Source organism: Oncorhynchus nerka, linkage group LG22 (genome assembly GCF_034236695.1).
Source record: "Oncorhynchus nerka isolate Pitt River linkage group LG22, Oner_Uvic_2.0, whole genome shotgun sequence".
NCBI lineage: Eukaryota > Metazoa > Chordata > Actinopteri > Salmoniformes > Salmonidae > Oncorhynchus > Oncorhynchus nerka.
In genome coordinates, this window is record NC_088417.1 from 93,560,483 (window position 1) to 93,582,651 (window position 22,169).

General features: G+C 43.4%; 1 protein-coding gene across 5 annotated transcripts in view; it reads left to right on the forward strand.

Annotated features, from left to right (window-relative positions):
* dym (dymeclin) overlaps positions 1–22,169 on the forward strand; it is a 231,371-nt gene that overhangs the window by 78,147 nt on the left and 131,055 nt on the right. For all 5 annotated transcript variants that reach the window (XM_065007583.1, XM_065007580.1, XM_065007581.1 and 2 more), the window contains exons 10-13: positions 2,043–2,221; positions 3,487–3,612; positions 12,603–12,716; positions 15,238–15,332. In XM_065007583.1, coding sequence (XP_064863655.1) covers positions 2,043–2,221; positions 3,487–3,612; positions 12,603–12,716; positions 15,238–15,332 — 514 coding nt within the window. The remainder of the gene's footprint in view (positions 1–2,042; positions 2,222–3,486; positions 3,613–12,602; positions 12,717–15,237; positions 15,333–22,169) is intronic.

Sequence of the window (22,169 nt, forward strand, 5' to 3'; positions counted from 1 at the left end):
ACACACACACCTTATGCCCAAACGCACACCCCTTACAGACAGCTGCTTCAAAAACACACAAGGTACTGCCCTACACACACACCTTATGCCCACACGCACACCCCTTACAGACAGCTGCTTCAAAAACACACACTGTGGGGCCCGGGAATCTCCAGGGGACCTCACAATACGAAATTGTCATGTTACGTTGTTGTTTTCATTGAAACTCTTATTATGAATATTGGTTATTGTTCTGCGATATTGAGGGAGCTAGCACACAAGCATTTAGCTGCCCGTTTAGCTGTAAACTGTGTACGTGACAAATATTATCTCATTTGATACTTAGGTGCCGATACAATATGTATTGTGATCTGATACTTGCGATTTTATAGCAATTTGATGTCCCAGGAGCACGAGAAAACAAGTTTTGAGTTTGAAATAAGTGCTGAAAACATGTTGACTCACTATTTAAGAAGAAGATGGGACAACAAGTTATAGGTCGAAAAAATACTGGCGATTTGGGGCAGGTACAGCCTACTAATGCTTGTGTTCCCAGTTCCAACAGGGCAGTAGTTATTGGTCACATACACATATTCATCAGATGTTATTGGTCACATACACATATTCATCAGATGTTATTGGTCACATACACATATTCATCAGATGTTATTGGTCACATACACATATTCATCAGATGTTATTGGTCACATACACATATTCATCAGATGTTATTGGTCACATACACATATTCATCAGATGTTATTGGTCACATACACATATTCATCAGATGTTATTGGTCAGATAAATGCATATTCATCAGTTTAACAGGTCAGTAGTTATCGGCTCATCAGAAATGCTTGTCATTCCCATATTCCACCAGATGTTATTGGTCACATAAATATTCATCAGAGTTCCATCAGGTCAGTAGTTACACATATTCATCAGATGTTATTGGTCACATACACATTTATCAGATGTTATTGCGGGTGTAGAGAAATGCTTGTATTCCCAGTTCCAACAGGGCAGTAGTTATCGGCTGTAGAGAAATGCTTGTATTCCCAGTTCCACCAGTGCAGTAGTTATCGGCTGTAGAGAAATGCTTGTATTCCCAGTTCCATCAGGGCAGTAGTTATCGGCTGTAGAGAAATGCTTGTATTCCCAGTTCCATTAGGGCAGTAGTTATCGGCTGTAGAGAAATGCTTGTATTCCCAGTTCCATCAGGGCAGTAGTTATCGGCTGTAGAGAAATGCTTGTATTCCCAGTTCCAACAGGGCAGTAGAGAAATGTTTGTATTTCCAGTTCCACCAGGGCAGTAGTTATCGGCTGTAGAGAAATGCTTGTATTCCCAGTTCCACCAGGACAGTAGTTATCCTCTGTAGAGAAATGCTTGTATTCCCAGTTCCAACAGGGCAGTAGTTATTGGTCATATACACATTTATCAGATGTTATTGCGGGTGTAGAGAAATGCTTGTATTCCCAGTTCCATCAGGGCAGTAGTTATCGGCTGTAGAGAAATGCTTGTATTCCCAGTTCCACCAGGGCAGTAGTTATCGGCTGTAGAGAAATGCTTGTATTCCCAGTTCCATCAGGGCAGTAGTTATCCTCTGTAGAGAAATGCTTGTGTTCCCAGTTCCACCAGGGCAGTAGTTATCGGCTGTAGAGAAATGCTTGTATTCCCAGTTCCACCAGTGCAGTAGTTATCGGCTGTAGAGAAATGCTTGTATTCCCAGTTCCAACAGGGCAGTAGAGAAATGCTTGTATTCCCAGTTCCACCAGGGCAGTAGTTATCGGCTGTAGAGAAATGCTTGTATTCCCAGTTCCAACAGGGCAGTAGTTATCGGCTGTAGAGAAATGCTTGTATTCCCAGTTCCACCAGGGCAGTAGTTATCGGCTGTAGAGAAATGCTTGTATTCCCAGTTCCACCAGGGCAGTAGTTATCGGCTGTAGAGAAATGCTTGTATTCCCAGTTCCAACAGGGCAGTAGTTATCGGCTGTAGAGAAATGCTTGTATTCCCAGTTCCAACAGGGCAGTAGTATCTAACAAGTGTTTCGACCTCCTTTAGACACGTCGTCCATCCCGACAGAGCAGCACCATACGTTCCAGATTAACTTCAACAGCCTGTACACAGCTCTGTGTGAGCAACAGAGGTCTGACCAGGCTACGCTGTTACTCTATACGCTGCTGCATCAGAACACCAATATGAGGAACTACATGCTGTCACGCACAGACATGGAGAACCTGGTAAGTTAAAGGAAAAATAAAGAGGAGAAGATGGTTCAACTACATCGTCTCCAGCACCACATCAACATCAACATATGACAAAATGGTGCTTTTCTATGTTTTGTATGTCTATGATTATGTGACCATGATGGTATGAGGGCCAGATTGGGAATTTATCCGGGACACCAGGGTTAACACCCCTACTCTTATGATAAGTGGCATGGGATCTTTAGTGACCACAGAGAGTCTACTGGTCCTTCAACACCACTTCCAGCAGCATCTGGTCTCCCATCCAGGGACCAACCTGGACCAACCCTGCTTAGCTTCAGAGGCAAGCCAGCAGTGGGATGCAGGGTGGTATGCTGCTGGCAGGGTGGTTTGAATTGTGTCTTGAAATATCCAATTCCATGTGCTGTTCAGACTGTAGGAAAAATAATAGATTCGAATCGGATATGCAATTTTTATTTGATTTGAGTCACTTCAAACTTCCAATGTGAAACAAGGCTTTAGTAATCTTAGTCATCCGCTTTGTCTTAGTTTCTCATTGTTCCCAGCTGACATGTTGGCACACAATGGACAGCTGGTCCTGTGGGGTGTGCTGTGATGTCACTTCGCAGCAGGTTTTAAATGTGTTGGGGAGGAGGATCACTCCCACACACACAGTGAAACCATGCTGGAACCACACAGCTCCCCTGTGGAACAACACTCTCTGTCTCCCAGTGTCTCTTTAGTCTGGGATGCAGTGTGTTGGATGTTGGGTGCATGTCAGGGCTTGCCTTCTGGTTGAGGTCTGGTGTCCGCCCCACTTCCAGCCCCCACCCCACAGCACCCCCCCTGTCTCGTCCCATACCACCCCAATTATGTCCCGCCCCCTCTCTGTCCCACCCACACCACTCCCTTTCTGTCCCGCCCCCCTCTGTTCTGTCCCGCCCCCTCTGTTCTGTCCTGCCCCACACCACCCTCTTTCTGTCCCGCCCCCTCTCTGTCCACCCACACCACTCCCTTTCTGTCCCGACCCCTCTCTGTCTCACCCACACCACTCCCTTTCTGTCCCGCCCCCTCTCTGTCCCACCCACACCACTCCCTTTCTGTCCCGCCCCCTCTCTGTTCTGTCCTGCCCCACCTGTTCTGTCCCGCCCCACACCGCAGGAACACATGCAGGAGACCAGGAAGGAAAACGGTGGCATTTCTGAGTGGATTATCCTGGTTGAATAAATTGTCTAAATGAAATGAAACCAATATGAGTAACCAACACACATGGTCATTTTCTAATTATCTTCCCTTAGGTGGTGCCCATCCTAGAGATCCTGTACCATGTGGAAGACAGGAACTCTCATCACGTCTACATGGCCCTCATCATCCTCCTCATCCTCACTGAGGACGACACCTTCAACAGATCCATACATGAGGTGGTGAGTACTGACCCCTCACTCTAACCCTCATCATCATCCTCATCCTCACTGAGGACAACACCTTCAACAGATATGGGGTAGGGATCGGGATTTGAAATGAACACAGTACCTCAAACAACATGAATTCCCGCTCAGTAAATTCGGATTATAGACTTGGCAGACATTTCTCTGAAGGATGATTTCTCAAACATCAGGACCTGTGCCATTTCAGATAAGAACAGTACTATGATTTATGATGATTTCTCAAACATCAGGACCTGTGCCATTTCAGATAAGAACAGTACTATGATTTATGATGATTTCTCAAACATCAGGACCTGTGCCATTTCAGATAAGAACAAACATCAGTATTTCAGATAAGATTTTTATGATGATTTCTCAAACGTGCCATTTCAGATAAGAACAGTACTGTTTATGCCATTTTAGATAAGAACAGTACTATGATTTATGATGATTTCTCAAACGTCAGGACCTGTGCCATTTTAGATAAGAACAGTACTATGATTTATGATGATTTCTCAAACGTCAGGACCTGTGCCATTTCAGATAAGAACAGTACTATGATTAATGATCTGTAATTTTGAAAATGATTTCTCAAACCTGTCGTTTCTGTTAAGAACGGAACGTTGATGGTCACTATCCATAATTTCGAAATGCTCCCCATCCTCCTCCTCTATCTATTTCAGTCTTCATTATTGGTCAGCTTGTCAATGAATTCAGACTATTTGAACAGAAAACCGTTAAACCATTTAGCTCACGGTGATTGACTCATTCCACTCTGTCGTTACCTTCAGTTCTGTGAATCATTTTTAACATTTTAAAGCCACCTCTCTATCTCTCTCTCATATATTCCCTCTCTCCCTCCCTAGCTGCAGTCCCATTGCCTGGGCTGCATATGAATCCCTCCCTCTCTCTCCCTCTCTCTCCCTCTCCCTCCCTCCCTCCCCCTCCCTCCCTCCCTCCCTCCCTCTCTCTCTCTCTCTCTCTCTCTCTCTCTCTCTCTCTCTCTCTCTCTCTCTCGCTCTCGCTCTCGCGCTTGCTCTCTCTCGCCTATGGAGTTTCAGTCCATTGCCTGGGCTGCATATGAATGTGTCTCTCTCCTTATGTCCCAAATGGCACCCTATTCTCTATGAAGTGTACTACCTTGAACCAGAACCTTATAGGGATAGGATGCCATTTGGGTCTCTCTCGCGACCACCTCCCCCCCAGCAGGATATCATGAAGCTGTGGCTGCCAGCAGACCTCTAAGTCTCAATATGTTTTAGATGAAAATCCATTTCACATTGGTCTCTTTGCTGTTGTCATGTAATTTCCACTAGGTTAAATGGCAACCAAAGTCAGACATCTCTCAATGTTCGGACAGAAGTTTTTCAACATTGATGGTGTCATGGGGCTGTTTGTTCAGCCTGAGATTAGACAGCCACTCTCTACTCTCCCCTCTAGCCATCCAGAGAGTGATGAGGCTGTGTAGTGACTGACTGGCTGACCAGAGCCTGTTCTGGGCCAGGGAACACACACAGCCAGCCCTGCCTCAGCCTCCTCTCTCTCTACTCTCCCCTCTAGCCATCGAGAGAGTGAGATGACTCTGTAATGCTGTTGACTGACTTGCTTACCAGAGCCTATTCTGGGCCAGGGAACACACACAGCCAGCCCTGCCTCAGCCTCCTCTCTCTCTACTCTCCCCCTAGCCATCCAGAGATGGACAGAGATGCCATTTTTCCTGATTAAAGAGGAATTTCTACTTTTCTACAAGAATATCTCAATAACTTTCCCCTGAAACTAATATCCTTATTTTCCAGATGTTCTCTGTCACATCCCTGAGAGAGCAATGAGCCTCTGAAATACTAGGTCTACTGACCATTGAGGGAGTCATTGTTTTGATCCCAGTGTGTGATGATTGTATTCCCTGAGGTCAGAAGACTACTGTACACCAGTTTAATCTGTATTCCCTGAGGTCAGAAGGCTACTGTACACCAGTTTAATCTGTATTCCCTGAGGTCAGAAGGCTACTGTACACCAGTTTAATCTGTATTCCCTGAGGGCAGAAGGCTACTGTACACCAGTTTAATCTGTATTCCCTGAGGTCAGAAGGCTACTGTACACCAGTTTAATCTGTATTCCCTGAGGTCAGAAGGCTACTGTACACCAGTTTAATCTGTATTCCCTGAGGGCAGAAGGCTACTGTACACCAGTTTAATCTGTATTCCCTGAGGTCAGAAGGCTACTGTACACCAGTTTAATCTGTATTCCCTGAGGGCAGAAGGCTACTGTACACCAGTTTAATCTGTATTCCCTGAGGTCAGAAGGCTACTGTACACCAGTTTAATCTGTATTCCCTGAGGTCAGAAGGCTACTGTACACCAGTTTAATCTGTATTCAATGAGGTCAGAAGGCTACTGTACACCAGTTTAATCTGTATTCCCTGAGGGCAGAAGGCTACTGTACACCAGTTTAATCTGTATTCCCTGAGGGCAGAAGGCTACTGTACACCAGTTTAATCTGTATTCCCTGAGGTCAAAAGGCTACTGTACACCAGTTTAATCTGTATTCCCTGAGGGCAGAAGGCTACTGTACACCAGTTTAATCTGTATTCAATGAGGTCAGAAGGCTACTGTACACCAGTTTAATCTGTATTCCCTGAGAGCAGAAGGCTACTGTACACCAGTTTAATCTGTATTCCCTGAGGGCAGAAGGCTACTGTACACCAGTTTAATCTGTATTCCCTGAGGTCAGAAGGCTACTGTACACCAGTTTAATCTGTATTCCCTGAGGGCAGAAGGCTACTGTACACCAGTTTAATCTGTATTCCCTGAGGTCAGAAGGCTACTGTACACCAGTTTAATCTGTATTCCCTGAGGGCAGAAGGCTACTGTACACCAGTTTAATCTGTATTCCCTGAGGGCAGAAGGCTACTGTACACCAGTTTAATCTGTATTCCCTGAGGGCAGAAGGCTACTGTACACCAGTTTAATCTGTATTCCCCGAGGGCAGAAGGCTACTGTACACCAGTTTAATCTGTATTCCCTGAGGGCAGAAGGCTACTGTACACCAGTTTAATCTGAATTCCTTCGCCCTCTTTCCTCCTCTCTTTATTTACAGACGCTATCAAAATGTATCTAGCTATTGTCATCTTCAGGAAATATATTTCTTTATTCCTGCCCAGGACATTTAGTCAACTGGTCTATTGTTTTGTCGATTAGGCTGTGGCCGACAGAGATTTCTTTAGTCATGCAGTAGCAAACAATATATAAATATTTCATGCTGTTCAAGATACCTGTCTGATTCGTGCCTGTCTGAGTGGACTAATCCATTGTGGAGGCCGTGGGGATGGAACAGTCTATCACTACGACATGTGCTACTGAAATTGTAACATGTGCTACTGAAACCCCAACCAAATAAAAAATAATATTATTTTATAACAAACGCGGTTTCTCTCGTGTTTGATAGCAGTCGCTGTCCGCGGTTCTGAAACATCAGTGCGCTGTTGAATTGGCGCCTTTTCCTAGACCATGGTTGCTGTGTGTATAAATGCAAAGTTAACCAGCATATTGGTGTTCAGAACAATGCGGCTGAGGCTGCAGCAGAATGAGAGATAAGAAACCCCAAGTTAATTAGGTTTATAATCAATAACCTCTAAATCATCCATATACATTTGAAGTCGGAAGTTTACATACACTTAGGTTGGAGCCATTAAAACTTGTTTTTCAACCACTCCACAAATGTCTTGTTAACAAACTATAGTTTTGGCAAGTCGGTTAGGACATCTACTTTGTGCATGACACAAGTACTTTTTCCAACAATTGTTTAGACAGATTATTTCACTGTATCACAATTTACATACACTAAGTTGACTGTGCCTTTAAACAGCCTGGAAAATTCCAGAAAATTATGTCATGGCTTTAGAAGCTTCTGATAGGCTAATTGACAAAATTTTAGTAAATTGGAGGTGTACCTGTGGATGTATTTCAAGGCCTACCTTCAAACTCAGTGTCTCTTTGCTTGACATCATGGGAAAATCAAAAGAAATCAGCAAAAAATTGTAGTCCTCCAAAAGTCTGGTTCATCCTTGGGAGCAATTTCCAAACGCCTGAAGGTACCACGTTCATCTGTACAAACAATAGTACGTAAGTATAACCACCATGGGACCACACAGCCGTCATACCGCTCAGGGAGGAGACGCATTCTGTCTCCTAGAGATTAATGTACTTTGGTGCGAAAAGTGCAAATCAATCATAGAACAACAGCAAAGGACCTTGTGAAGATGCTGGAAGAAACAGGTACAAAAGTATCTATATCCACAGCAAAACAAGTCCTATATCGACATAACCTGAAAGGCCGCTCAGCAAGGAAGAAGCCACTGCTCCACAACCGCCATAAAAAAGCCAGACTACGGTTTGCACATGGGGACAAAGATTGTACTTTTTGGAGAAATGTCCTCTGGTCGGATGAAACAAAAATAGAACTGTTTGGCCATAATGACCATTGTTATGTTTGGAGGAAAAAGGGGGAGTTGAAGAACACCATCCCAACTGTGAAGCACAGTGATAACAGCCTCATTTTTGGGGGTGCTTTGCTGCAGGAGGGACTGGTGCACTTCACAAAATAGATGGCATCAAGAGGGAGGAAAATTGTGTGAATATATTGAAGAAACATCTCAAGACATCAGTCAGGAAGTTGAAGCTTGGTTGCAAATGGGTCTTCCAAATGGACAATGACCGCAAGCATAGTTCCAAAGTTGTGTCAAAATGGCTTAAGGCCACAAAGTCAAGGTATTGGAGTGGCCATCACAAAGCCCTGAACTGAAAAATCGTGTGCGAGCAAGGAGGCCTACAAACCTGACTCAGTTACACCATCTCTGTCAGGAGGAATGGGCCAAAATTCACCCAACTTATTGTGGGAAGCTTGTGGAAGTCTGCTCGAAACGTTTGACCCAAGTTAAACAGTTTAAAGGCAACGCCACCAAATACTAATTGAGTGTATGTAAACCTCTGACCCACTGGGAATGTGATGAAAGAAATAAAAGCTGAAATAAATCATTCTCTCTAGTATTATTCTGAAATTTCATATTCTTCAAATAAAGTGGTGATCCTAACTGACCTAAGACAGGGAATTTTTACTAGGATTAAATGTCAGGAGTTGTGAAAAACTGAGTTTAAATGTATTTGGCTAAGGTGTATGTAAACTTCTGACTTCAACTGTATGTGTACAGAAATAAGACGGATCCTGTTTCTGTTGCCTGTTGGAGTGTTTAATAGCTTACTGATTCCGTGAGCACCAAGCTTCACTCAACCACATGTCGGATAAACAATTTCACAAATTCGGCTGGTTTTAATCTTTGCTATGCTGTAATTAAGGCTTTAGACTTTTTTGTTTGTTAAAACAGCCTCTCTGTTATTACTTACAATTTATTTAGTGTTTACACTGTTCCAAATTGTCAGAAAAATATATTTAGAATAATTATTTAGAATAATAACCCTCCTTTTTCTTGATATCCTTATTGTTATTATTACTATTATTGTTATAAATCGTCATTATAATAAGTAAAGTCATTATCATTAGTAGGCAGAGCAGGCCTCCATCATTCTTAAATGGAAGAAGTTTGGAGCCACCAAGACTCTTCCTAGAGCTGGCCGCCTGGCCAAACTGAGCAATCGGGATGACCAAGAACCCAATGGTCACTTTGACAGAGCTCCAAAGTTCCTGTGTGGCGATGGAAGAACCTTCCAGAAGGACAACCATCTCTGCAGCCCTCCACCAATCAGGCGTTTATGGTAGTGGCCAGACGGAAGCCACCTCAGTAAAAGGCACATGACAGCCCACTTGGTTTTTGCCAAAAGGCACCTGAAGGACTCAGACCAAGATCAAGATTCTCTGTTCTGATGAAACCAAGATTTAACTATTTGGCCTGATTGCCAAGCGTCACGTCTGGAGGAAATCTGGCACCATCCCTACGGTGAAGCATGGTGGTGGCAGCATCATGCTGTGGGGATGTTTTTCAGTGGGAGTGACTGGGAGACTAGTCAGGATCGAGGGAAAGATGAATGGAGCGAAGTACAGACAGATCTTTGATGAAAACCTGCCCCAGAGCACTCAGGACCTCAGACAAGGGCGAAGGTTCACCTTCAAACAGGACAATGACCCCAAGCACACAGCCAAGACAATGCAGGAGTGGCTTTGGGACTAGTCTCTGAATGTACATTGATGGATACATTGATGGATACATTGATACATTTGAAACTCCTGATACTTCCCGTCTTAATCTCATTGCCAGTAATCTCATTGCCTGATAGATAAAGGTTATCTGGTGTGTTATAGGATTTGGATGTTGGTCGATGTTAAATATTTCAGGAAACAGTGGTGTCTACGAGGTTAGGTAGGAATAGTGGTATCTACTATCTACGAGGTTAGGTAGGAATAGTGGTGTCTACTATCTACGAGGTTAGGAAGGAATAGTGGTATCTACTATCTACGAGGTTAGGTAGGAATAGTGGTATCTACTATCTACGAGGTTAGGTAGGAATAGTGGTATCTACTATCTACGAGGTTAGGAAGGAATAGTGGTATCTACTATCTAAGAGATTAGGAAGGAACAGTGGTATCTACTATCTACGAGATTAGGAAGGAATAGTGGTATCTACGAGATTAGGAAGGAACAGTGGTATCTACTGTCCTACGAGATTAGGTAGGAACAGTGGTATCTACTATCTACGAGATTAGGAAGGAATAGTGGTATCTACGAGATTAGGAAGGAATAGTGGTATCTACGAGATTAGGAAGGAACAGTGGTATCTACTATCTACGAGATTAGGAAGGAACAGTGGTATCTACTATCTACGAGATTAGGTAGAAACAGTGGTATCTACTGTCTAAGAGATTAGGAAGGAACAGTGGTATCTACTATCTACGAGATTAGGTAGGAACAGTGGTATCTACTGTCTAAGAGATTAGGAAGGAACAGTGGTAGCTACTGTCCTACGAGATTAGGAAGGAACAGTGGTATCTACTATCTACGAGATTAGGTAGGAACAGTGGTATCTACTGTCTAAGAGATTAAGAAGGAACAGTGGTATCTACTGTCTACGAGGTTAGGAAGGAATAGTGGTATCTACTATCTACGAGATTAGGAAGGAATAGTGGTATCTACGAGATTAGGAAGGAACAGTGGTATCTACTATCTACGAGATTAGGAAGGAACAGTGGTATCTACTATCTACGAGATTAGGAAGGAATAGTGGTGTCTACGAGATTAGGTAGGAACAGTGGTATCTACTATCTACGAGATTAGGAAGGAATAGTGGTATCTACGAGGTTAGGAAGGAATAGTGGTATCTACTATCTACGAGATTAGGAAGGAATAGTGGTATCTACTGTCCTACGAGATTAGGAAGGAATAGTGGTAGCTACTGTCCTACGAGATTAGGTAGGAACAGTGGTATCTACTGTCTAAGAGATTAAGAAGGAACAGTGGTATCTACTATCTACGAGATTAGGTAGGAACAGTGGTATCTACTGTCTACGAGGTTGGGAAGGAATAGTGGTATCTACTATCTACGAGATTAGGAAGGAATAGTGGTATCTACGAGATTAAGAAGGAACAGTGGTATCTACTATCTACGAGATTAAGAAGGAATAGTGGTATCTACTATCTACGAGATTATGTAGGAACAGTGGTAGCTACTGTCCTACGAGATTAAGAAGGAACAGTGGTATCTACTATCTACGAGATTAGGTAGGAACAGTGGTATCTACTGTCTACGAGATTAGGAAGGAATAGTGGTATCTACTATCTACGAGATTAGGAAGGAACAGTGGTATCTACTATCTACGAGATTAGGTAGGAACAGTGGTATCTACTATCTACGAGATTAGGAAGGAACAGTGGTATCTACGAGATTAGGAAGGAACAGTGGTATCTACGAGATTAGGAAGGAACAGTGGTATCTACTGTCTACGAGATTAGGAAGGAACAGTGGTATCTACTATCTACGAGATTAGGAAGGAATAGTGGTATCTACTATCTACGAGATTAGGAAGGAATAGTGGTATCTACTATCTACGAGATTAGGAAGGAATAGTGGTATCTACTATCTATGAGATTAGGAAGGAATAGTGGTATCTACGAGATTAGGAAGGAATAGTGGTATCTACTATCTACGAGATTAGGAAGGAATAGTGGCATCTACTATCTACGAGATTAGGAATGAATAGTGGTATCTACTATCTACGAGATTAGGAAGGAATAGTGGTATCTACTATCTACGAGGTTAGGAAGGAATAGTGGTATCTACTATCTACGAGATTAGGAAGGAATAGTGGTATCTACTATCTACGAGATTAGGAAGGAACAGTGGTAGCTACTGTCTACGAGATTAGGTAGGAACAGTGGTATCTACGAGATTAGGTAGGAACAGTGGTAGCTACTATCTACGAGATTAGGAAGGAACAGTGGTGTCTACTGTCTACGAGATTAGGTAGGAACAGTGGTAGCTACTATCTACGAGATTAGGAAGGAACAGTGGTGTCTACTGTCTACGAGATTAGGTAGGAACAGTGGTATCTACTATCTACGAGATTAGGAAGGAACAGTGGTGTCTACGAGATTAGGATGGAACAGTGGTATCTACGAGATTAGGAAGGAACAGTGGTATCTACTGTCTACGAGATTAGGTAGGAACAGTGGTAGCTACTATCTACGAGATTAGGAAGGAACAGTGGTGTCTACTGTCTACGAGATTAGGTAGGAACAGTGGTATCTACTATCTACGAGATTAGGAAGGAACAGTGGTGTCTACGAGATTAGGATGGAACAGTGGTATCTACGAGATTAGGAAGGAACAGTGGTATCTACTGTCTACGAGATTAGGAAGGAACAGTGGTGTCTACGAGATTAGGAAGGAACAGTGGTGGCTACTATCCACTAATGGGTTGTTACCTACTGTAGTAGCTACCATTTAAATAGCCATTTCTTATGTTGTCTCCCTCTCTCTCAGGTATTGAAGAACATAACGTGGTATTCAGAACGTCAGTTAACAGAGATCTCTCTGGGTAGTCTACTCATCCTGGTGGTCATACGCACCATCCAGTACAACATGACACGGACCAGGGTGAGTTAAACACACATGGATGTACATGCATATGCAGCGCATGGACACACATGCACGCACAGGGTTTTTTCTGGATCAAAATGGGGTTTAGGTGGTGACCGCGGCTGTGGCATGCCCATGGGTGTGGTCCTGTTGGCTAATTTCCTCCAATTCTACACATTTTTGCCATCAGGCTAAGAGAGAGATTTGTATGCAATAAAATATTAAAAATCTAATAAAAACGCAACATGTAAAGTTTTGGTCCATATTCAGAAAAGGCTTATCTCTCAAATGTTGTGCAAAAATTTGTTTATATCCTTTTTAGTGAGCATTTCTCCAAGATAATCCATTACACAGGTGCACCTTGTGTAAGGGACAATAAAAGGCCACTCTAAGACAATGCCACAGATTGTGTTGAGGGAGCGTGCAATTAGCATGCTGACTGCAGGAATGTCCATCAGAGTTGTTGCCAGAGAATTGAATGATGATTTCTTTACCATAAGCCGTCTCCAACGTTGTTTTTAGAGAATTAAGCAGTACGTCCAATCGGCCTCGGAACCGCAGACCAAGTGTATGGGGTCGTGTGGTCAAGTGGTTTGCTGATGTGAACAGAGTGCCCCATGGTGTCGTTGGGGTTATGGGATGGGCAGGCATAAGCTACGGACAACGAACATAATTGCATTTTATTGATGGAAATCTGAATGAACAGCGATATCGTGACAAGATCCTCTGAGGCCCATTGTCATTACATTGATCCTCTGCCATCACCTCATGTTTCAGCATGATAATGCACTGCCCCAAGGATCTGTACACACTTCATGGAAGCTGAAAATGTTCCAGTTCTTCCATGGCCTGCATACTGACCAGACATGTCCCCAGTTGAGCATGTTTGGGATGCTCTGGATCAATGTTTGCGACAATGTGTTCCAGTTCCTGATAATATCCAGCAACTTCGCACAGCCATTGAAGAGTAGTGGGACAACATTCCACATCCATTGAAGAGTAGTGGGACAACATTCCACAGCCATTGAAGAGTAGTGGGACAGCATTCCACAGCCATTGAAGAGTAGTGGGACAACATTCCACAGCCATTGAAGAGGAGTGGGACATCATTCCACAGCCATTGAAGAGGAGTGGGACAACATTCCACAGCCATTGAAGAGTGGGACAACATTCCACAGCCATTGAAGAGTGGGACAACATTGAAGAGGAGTGGGACAACATTCCACAGCCATTGAAGAGGAGTGGACACAGCCATTGAAGAGTGGGACAACATTCCACAGCCATTGAAGAGGAGTGGGACAACATTCCACAGCCATTGAAGAGGAGTGGGACAACATTCCACAGCCATTGAAGAGGAGTGGGACAACATTCCACAGCCATTGAAGAGTAGTGGGACAACATTCCACAGCCATTGAAGAGGAGTGGGACAACATTCCACAGCCATTGAAGAGGAGTGGGACAACATTCCACAGCCATTGAAGAGGAGTGGGACAACATTCCACAGCCATTGAAGAGGAGTGGGACAACATTCCACAGCCATTGAAGAGGAGTGGGACAACATTCCACAGCCATTGAAGAGGAGTGGGACAACATTCCACAGCCATTGAAGAGGAGTGGGACAACATTCCACAGCCATTGAAGAGGAGTGGGACAACATTCCACAGCCATTGAAGAGTAGTGGGACAACATTCCACAGCCATTGAAGAGGAGTGGGACAACATTCCACAGCCATTGAAGAGGAGTGGGACAACATTCCACAGCCATTGAAGAGGAGTGGGACAACATTCCACAGCCATTGAAGAGGAGTGGGACAACATTCCACAGCCATTGAAGAGTAGTGGGACAACATTCCACAGCCATTGAAGAGTAGTGGGACATCATTCCACAGGCCACAATCAACAGCCTGATCAACTATGTGAAGGAGATGTGTCACGCTGCATGAGGCAAATGGTGGTCACACCAGTGACCAACAGATCCATATCTGTATTCCCAGTCGTGTGAAATCCATAGATTAGGGCCTAATGATTTTATTTCAATAAGATTTCCATATATAATCTGTAACTCAGTAAAATCCTTGAAATTGTTGCATGTTGCGTTTTATTTTTGTTCAATATAGATTCTCATTTTATTTTGGTGATTGTTAGTTCTGAGATTATAAAATAATATATATAAATGATATTTTCTACATACTTTTTATCTGGTTTTAGTCATTTCAGTTTTTACTGTTTGGACATACACGGCCTGGAAAAACACTTCGGCCGGCCCGCCCCGCCCCGCCCCAATACTTCTATATGCAGTAAAAACCCTGGACACACACACCTACATGACCACATACACTTTGTTTAGGCCTACTTTAGATTTTCATTTCTCGTGTGTTTTTGTTCAACCTTATGTTGTTTTTAGTACTACATTGATATTGATTACTGCATTGTTGGGTTTAGAGTTGGCACGTGACATTAAAAGTTTAAACTATACTTAGTACGCATCTCAATGGACTTCAAGGAAGGTCATTGTACGTCTCTTATTTCCTCTCTTCCAGGATAAGTACCTGCACACCAACTGCCTGGCAGCCCTGGCCAATATGTCAGCCCAGTTCCGCTGCTTACACCAATACGCTGCCCAGCGCATCATCAGGTAAGGTTTAGTAGGCACTCTGTAGAACTAGCGTTGACTGTCAGCACAGAGACTGGTATGGCCAAAGCATTTTAACTGGTGCTATGCTCTTTACTCAAACCATAGCCTACTGGCCAACTGTAGACTGAAGAGGTTTAGCAGGTCAGGGTACAGCCAGGCCTGGTGTTAGGTTAGAACAGGTGTCTCCCAATGGGTCGATCGCCAGCTACCAGTAGCTACCAGCCTACCTATGAGTAGCTACCAGCCTAGCTATGAGTAGCTACCAGCCTACCTATGAGTAGCTACCACCCTACCTATGAGTAGCTACCAGCCTACCTATGAGTAGCTACCAGCCTAGCTATGAGTAGCTACCAGCCTACCTATGAGTAGCTACCAGCCTAGCTATGAGTAGCTACCAGCCTACCTACGAGTAGCTACCAGCCTAGCTATGAGTAGCTACCAGCCTAGCTATGAGTAGCTACCAGCCTACCTATGAGTAGCTACCAGCCTACCTATGAGTAGCTACCAGCCTACCTATGAGTAGCTACCAGCCTACCTATGAGTAGCTACCAGCCTAGCTATGAGCAGCTACCAGCCTAGCTATGAGCAGCTACCAGCCTACCTATGAGTAGCTACCAGCCTAGCTATGAGTAGCTACCAGCCTAGCTATGAGTAGCTACCAGCCTAGCTATGAGTAGCTACCAGCCTACCTATGAGTAGCTACCAGCCTAGCTATGAGTAGCTACCAGCCTAGCTATGAGTAGCTACCAGCCTAGCTATGAGTAGCTACCAGCCTACCTATGAGTAGCTACCAGCCTAGCTATGAGTAGCTACCAGCCTACCTATGAGTAGCTACCAGCCTAGCTATGAGTAGCTACCAGCCTAGCTATGAGTAGCTACCAGCCTACCTATGAGTAGCTACCAGCCTAGCTACCAGTAGCTACCAGCCTAGCTACCAGTAGCTACCAGCCTAGCTATGAGTAGCTACCAGCCTAGCTATGAGTAGCTCGCCAAACAATTCTGAAAGTACATGCAATTTAAGTGTTCCACCACAAACTGTCATAAACAAATCTCACGTATCTCACAAGTATCTGACACTGCAAACTCCCAGCTACTATTTAATCAACGCAACATTATCCCAACCCTGGTTATCCACTATTGGCTTTAAAAAAAACAAATCTAACACTATCTGCCAATTAATTTCCAGCAAAATTGCCCATCTGTCTGTCTGTCTGTCTGTCTGGTGAACGCGTTTGTCTATCACTCCGTATCTAGCCAGCCTGTTGATGTGATAACCGTCTTGTGGGTTGACAGAAAACTTTTCCCCAAATCCTTCTCAATGAAATGTTAACTGCAAAGTAGGCTTACCTAGCAGAATGATATCTGGAGGAAGTACAGCGTATTCGTAAAATATTCAAACCCCTAGACTTTTTCCACTTTTTGTTACGTTATAGCCTTATACTAAAATGTATTAAATTGTTTTTTCTACACACAATACTCCATAATGACAAATCAAAAACAGGTTTTTCAAATTTTAGCAAATGTATAAACTAAATGGAAATATCACATTTACATAAGTATTCAGACCCTTTACTCAGTACTTTGTTAAAGCACCTTTTGGCAGCGATTACAGCCTTGGTTCTTCTTGGGTGTGACGCTACAAGCTTGACACATCTGTATTTGGCGAGTTTCTCCCATTATTCTCTGCAGATTCTCTCGAGCTCTGTGAGGTTGGATGGGGAGCATCGCTGCAAAGCTATTTTCAGGTTTCCAGAGATGTTTGATCTGGTTCAAGTCCGGGCATTGACTGGGCCACTAAAGGACATTCAGAGACTTGTCCCGAAGCCACTCCTGCGTTGTCTTGTCTGTGTGCTTAGGGTTGTTATCCTGTTGGAAGGTGAAACTTCACCCCAGTCTGAGGTCCTGCACACTCTGGAGCAGTTTTTCATCAAGGATCTCTCTGTGCTTTGCACAGTTGATCTTTCCCTCAATCTTGACTTGTCTCCCAGTCCCTGCCGCTGAAAAACATCCCCACAGCATGATGCTGCCACCACCATGCTTCACCGTAGGGATGGTGCCAGGTTTCCTTCAGACGGGACGCTTGGAATTCAGGCCAAATAGTTCAATTTTGGTTTCATCAGACCAGATAATCTTGTTTCTCATGGTCTTCGAGTTCTCTAGGTAGTTTTTGGCAAACTCCAAGCTGGCTGTCATGTGCTTTTTACTGAGTAGTGGATTCTGTCTGGTCACTCTACCATAAAGGCCTAATTGGTGGAGTGCTGCAGAGATGTTTGTCCTTCTAGAAGGTTCTCCCACCTCCTCAGAGAACTCTGGAGCTCTGTCAGAGTGATCATTGGATTCTTGGTAACCTCCCTGACCAAGGCCCTTCTCCCACTATTGCTCAGTTTGGCCGGGAGGCCAGCTTAAGTAAGAGTCTTGGTGGTTCCTAACTTGTTCCATTTAAGAATGATGGAGGCCACTATGTTCTTGACAACCTTCAATGCTGCAGACATTTTTTGGAACCCTTCCCCAGATCTGTACCTCAGCACAATCCTCTCTCGGAGCTCTACGGACAATTCCTTCGACCCATGGCTTGGTTTTTGCTGTGACATGCACTGTCAACTGTGGGACCTTATACAGACAGGTGTGTGTCTTTCCAAATCATGTGCAATCAATTGAATATACCACAGGTGGACTCCAATCAAGTTGTAGAAACATCTTAAGGATGATCAATGGAAACAGGATGCGCCTGAGCTCAATTTCTAATCTCATAGCAAAGGGTCTGAATATTAAAATTATTTCTGTTTTTTATTTGTAATAAACATTTCTAAAACCTGTTTTCTCTCTGTCATTATGGGAATTGTGTGTAGGTTGATGAGGAAAACATTTAAATGAATCAATTTTAGACGTGGAAAAGGGGAAGAGGTCTGAATACTTTCCGAATGCACTGTATATCATTTGTATCTATTATTGGTTATTTGAGAAATTTGCCATGAATTGAGCAGCAGCAGCAGTACAGAACCATTGCTAGATCGGCACATTAGGTGGCACATTGCTCACTCGCTAGATGCACAATTAAAGGGAAAGATTTTTGCGGCCATTGATCAGAATCCCCATTAGCCGGCGCCACGGGGGATCCAGCTAGTCTTACTGGGGTCTAAACACATAACAAAAAATACATTACAGACAAAAGTCTTTACATTTGAAATTACTAAACAAATATTAACATGTGTGCATCTATGTGTTGTTGCTTTATTCATTTTTGAACGCCTGGCCACCCATTCCAAAAGAGACTGCAACTCTTTGTTAAGGGTTTCAGTGACTTCATTATATGTGGTTGCTGATGCACAAACTGGATGCAGTCTATCATAGTGCCATCCGTTTTGTCACCAAAGCACCTTATACCACCCACCACTGCGACTTGTATGCTCTAGTTGTTTAATGCCAGACCCACTGGCTCCAGGTCATCTACAAGTCCATGCTAGTAAAAATCTCAGTTCACTGGTCACGATGGCAACACCCATCCGTAGCACACGCTCCAGCAGGTGTATCTCACTGATCATCCCTAAAGCCAACACCTCATTTGGCCGCCTCGTTCCAGTACTCTGCTTGTGACTGGAATGAACTTTGAAGTTGGAGACTTTTATCTCCCTCACCAACTTCAAACATCAGCTATCCGAGCAGCTAACCGATCGCTGCAGCTGTACATAGTCTATTGGTAAATAGCCCACCCTGAATTCTATTAGATAGCTCTGAATCCACGATATGGCAGAGGTTGAAAAGCCATAACACATACATTTTCTCAACAACAGGTTATGGTCGATAATGTCAAAGGCTGCACTGAAATCTAACAGTACAGCTCCCACAATCTTCTTATTATCAATTTCTTTCAACCAATCATCAGTCATTTGTGTCAGTACAGTACAGGAATGTCCTTCTCTATAAGCATGTTGAAAGTATGTTGTTAATTTGTTTACAGAGTAATGGCATTGTATTTTTATCAAACACAATTCTTCTAACAGTTTGCAGCAAGCTGATAGTTCCTGTTAGAACCCGTAAAGACTGCTTTACCAATCTTGGGAAGCGGAATGACTTTGGCTTCCCTCCAGGCCTGAGGATAAAGACTTTCCTCTAGGCTCAGATTATAGGTATGACAGATAGGAGTGGCTATAGAGTCAGCTACCATCCTCAGTAACTTTCCATCTAAGTTGTCAATGCCAGGAGGTTTGTCATTATTGATCGATAACAATACATTTTCCACCTCTCCTGCATTAACTTCACAAAATTCAAACGTACAAAGCTTTTCTTTTGTTATTAGCTTTTTTATGCATTTAGTACAATGGCTCACCGTTCGTTTTTGGCATTTCCTGCCTAAGTTTGCCCACTTTGCCAATTAAGTTATCATTAAAATATTTCTCAACATCAAATGGTTTTGTGATTAATACGCCATCTGATTCAATAAAAGATGGAGTTGAATTAGTTTTTCTGCTCATAATTAAATTTAAAGTACTCAAGTACACGCCCAATTTTTCAGTTTTTGATTTGTTAAAAAAGTTTGAAATATCCAATAAATGTCGTTCCACTTCATGATTGTGTCCCACTAGTTGTTGATTCTTCACAAAAAAATACAGTTTTATATCTTTGTTTGAAGCCTGAAATGTGGCAAAAGGTCGCAAAGTTCAAGGGGGCCGAATACTTTCGCAAGGCACTGTATATATATATATACAGCAACACCTCCCCCATAAGCGTTCCTGTCTCTTCTATTATTTTGTTTAGAATGGACTCTGAACATCCAGTGTCGTTGATCTCTATCAATAATTGTAATTTTGAGTGAAAAACGAAACAAATCTAAAAACAGAAAAAGTAAAACTCAGAAGATATAAAGCAGAATTTGGGAGGAAAATAAACAGATTTTATAGGGCCTTCCTTAGTTATTTATTAAACATTATTTTACCAGGTATGTTGACAAACACTTTCTACTTTCTTGTACACTAAGAACCCGGAGGAAAGTTCCAGGAGAGACGAATGTGCCTATTTGAAAGCTAGAAAAATATTAGTAGCTCACAACGTTTCCCTTCACTGGACCTAAGGGCCTTAGCCCGAACAATGAATAACAGCCCCAGAACATTATTCTTCGTCCACCAAACTTTACAGTTGGCACTATGCATTCAAGCAGGTAGCGTTCTCTTGTGTGCATCTGCTCGGCCATGGACACTCATTTCATGAAGCTCCCGACGAACAGTCTGGCAGCATTCAAGCAGGTAGCGTTCTCTTGTGTGCAGCTGCTCGGCCATGGACACTCATTTCATGAAGTTCCCGACTTCCCAAGGCAGTTTGGAACTCTGTAGTGAGTGTTGTAACCGAGGACAGATTTTTTTTTTAAATACTACACGCTTCAGCACTTGGTGGTTCCGTTCTGTGAGCTTGTGTGGCCTACCACTTCGCAGCTGAGCCGTTGTTGCTCCTAGACGTTTCCACTTCACAATAACAGCACGTAGTTGTCTGGGGCTGCTCCAGCAGGGCAGAAATTTGACGAACTGACTTGTTGGAATGGTGTCATCCTATTACGGTGCCATGTTGAAAGTGTACAGAGCAGCAAGTCCATTCTACTGGCAATGTTTGCATGGCTGTGTTCTCGATTTTATACATCTGTCAGCAACGGGTGTGGCTGAAATAACCAAATCCACTCATTTGAAGTTGTCAACATGCTTTTTGTATATACACTCACTCTTGCTGCGGGTGATTTTGTGATCCACCTCTACACAGACGACACCATTCTATATACATCTGGCCCTTCTTTGGACACTGCGTTAACAAACCTCCAAACGAGCTTCAACGCCATACAACACTCCTTCCGTGGCCTCCAACTGCTCTTAAATGCATACTCTTCAACCGATCACTGCTCGCACCCTCCCGCCCGACTAGCATCACTACTCTAGACGGTTCTGACTTAGAATATATGGACAACTATAAATACCTAGGTGTGTGGCTAGTCTGTAAACTCTCCTTCCAGACTCACATTAAGCATCTCCAATCCAAAGTTAAATCTAGAATTGCCTTCCTATTTCGCAACAAAGCATCCTTCACTCATGCTGCCAAACATACCCTCGTAAAACTGACCATCCTACCGATCCTTGACTTCGGCGATGTCATTTACAAAATAGCCTCCAACACTACTCATCAAATTGGATGCAGTCTATCACAGTGCCATCCGTTTTGTCACCAAAGCCCCATATACTACCCACCACTGCGACCTGTATGTTCTCGTTGTCTGGTCCTCGCTACATATTCGTCACCAAACCCACTGGCTCCAGGTCATCGATAAGTCTTTGCTGGGTAAAGCTCCTCCTTATCTCAGCTCACTGGTCACCATAGTAACACCCACCTGTAGCACATGCTCCAGCAGGTATATTCCACTGGTCATCCCCATTGCCAACACCTCCTTTAGCCGCCTTTCCTTCCAGTTCTCTGCTGCCAATGACTGGAACAAATTGAAAAAAAATCACTGAAGTTGGAGACTTATATCTCCCTCACTAACTTTAAGCGTCAGCTGTCAGAGCAGCTTACCGATCGCTGCAGCTGTACACAGCCCATCTGTAAATAGCCCATCCAACCAGCTACCTACCTCATCCCCACATTTTTTCCCCTGCTCTTTTGCACACCAGTATTTCTACTTGCACATCCTCACCTGCACATATCACTCCAGTGTAAATTGCTAAATTGTAATTACTTTGCCACTATTGGCCTATTTATTGCCTTACCTCCTTACTTCATTTGCACACACTGTATACAGATTGTTCTATTGTGTTATTGACTGTATGATTGTTTGTATGTTTATTCCATGTGTAACTCTGTTGT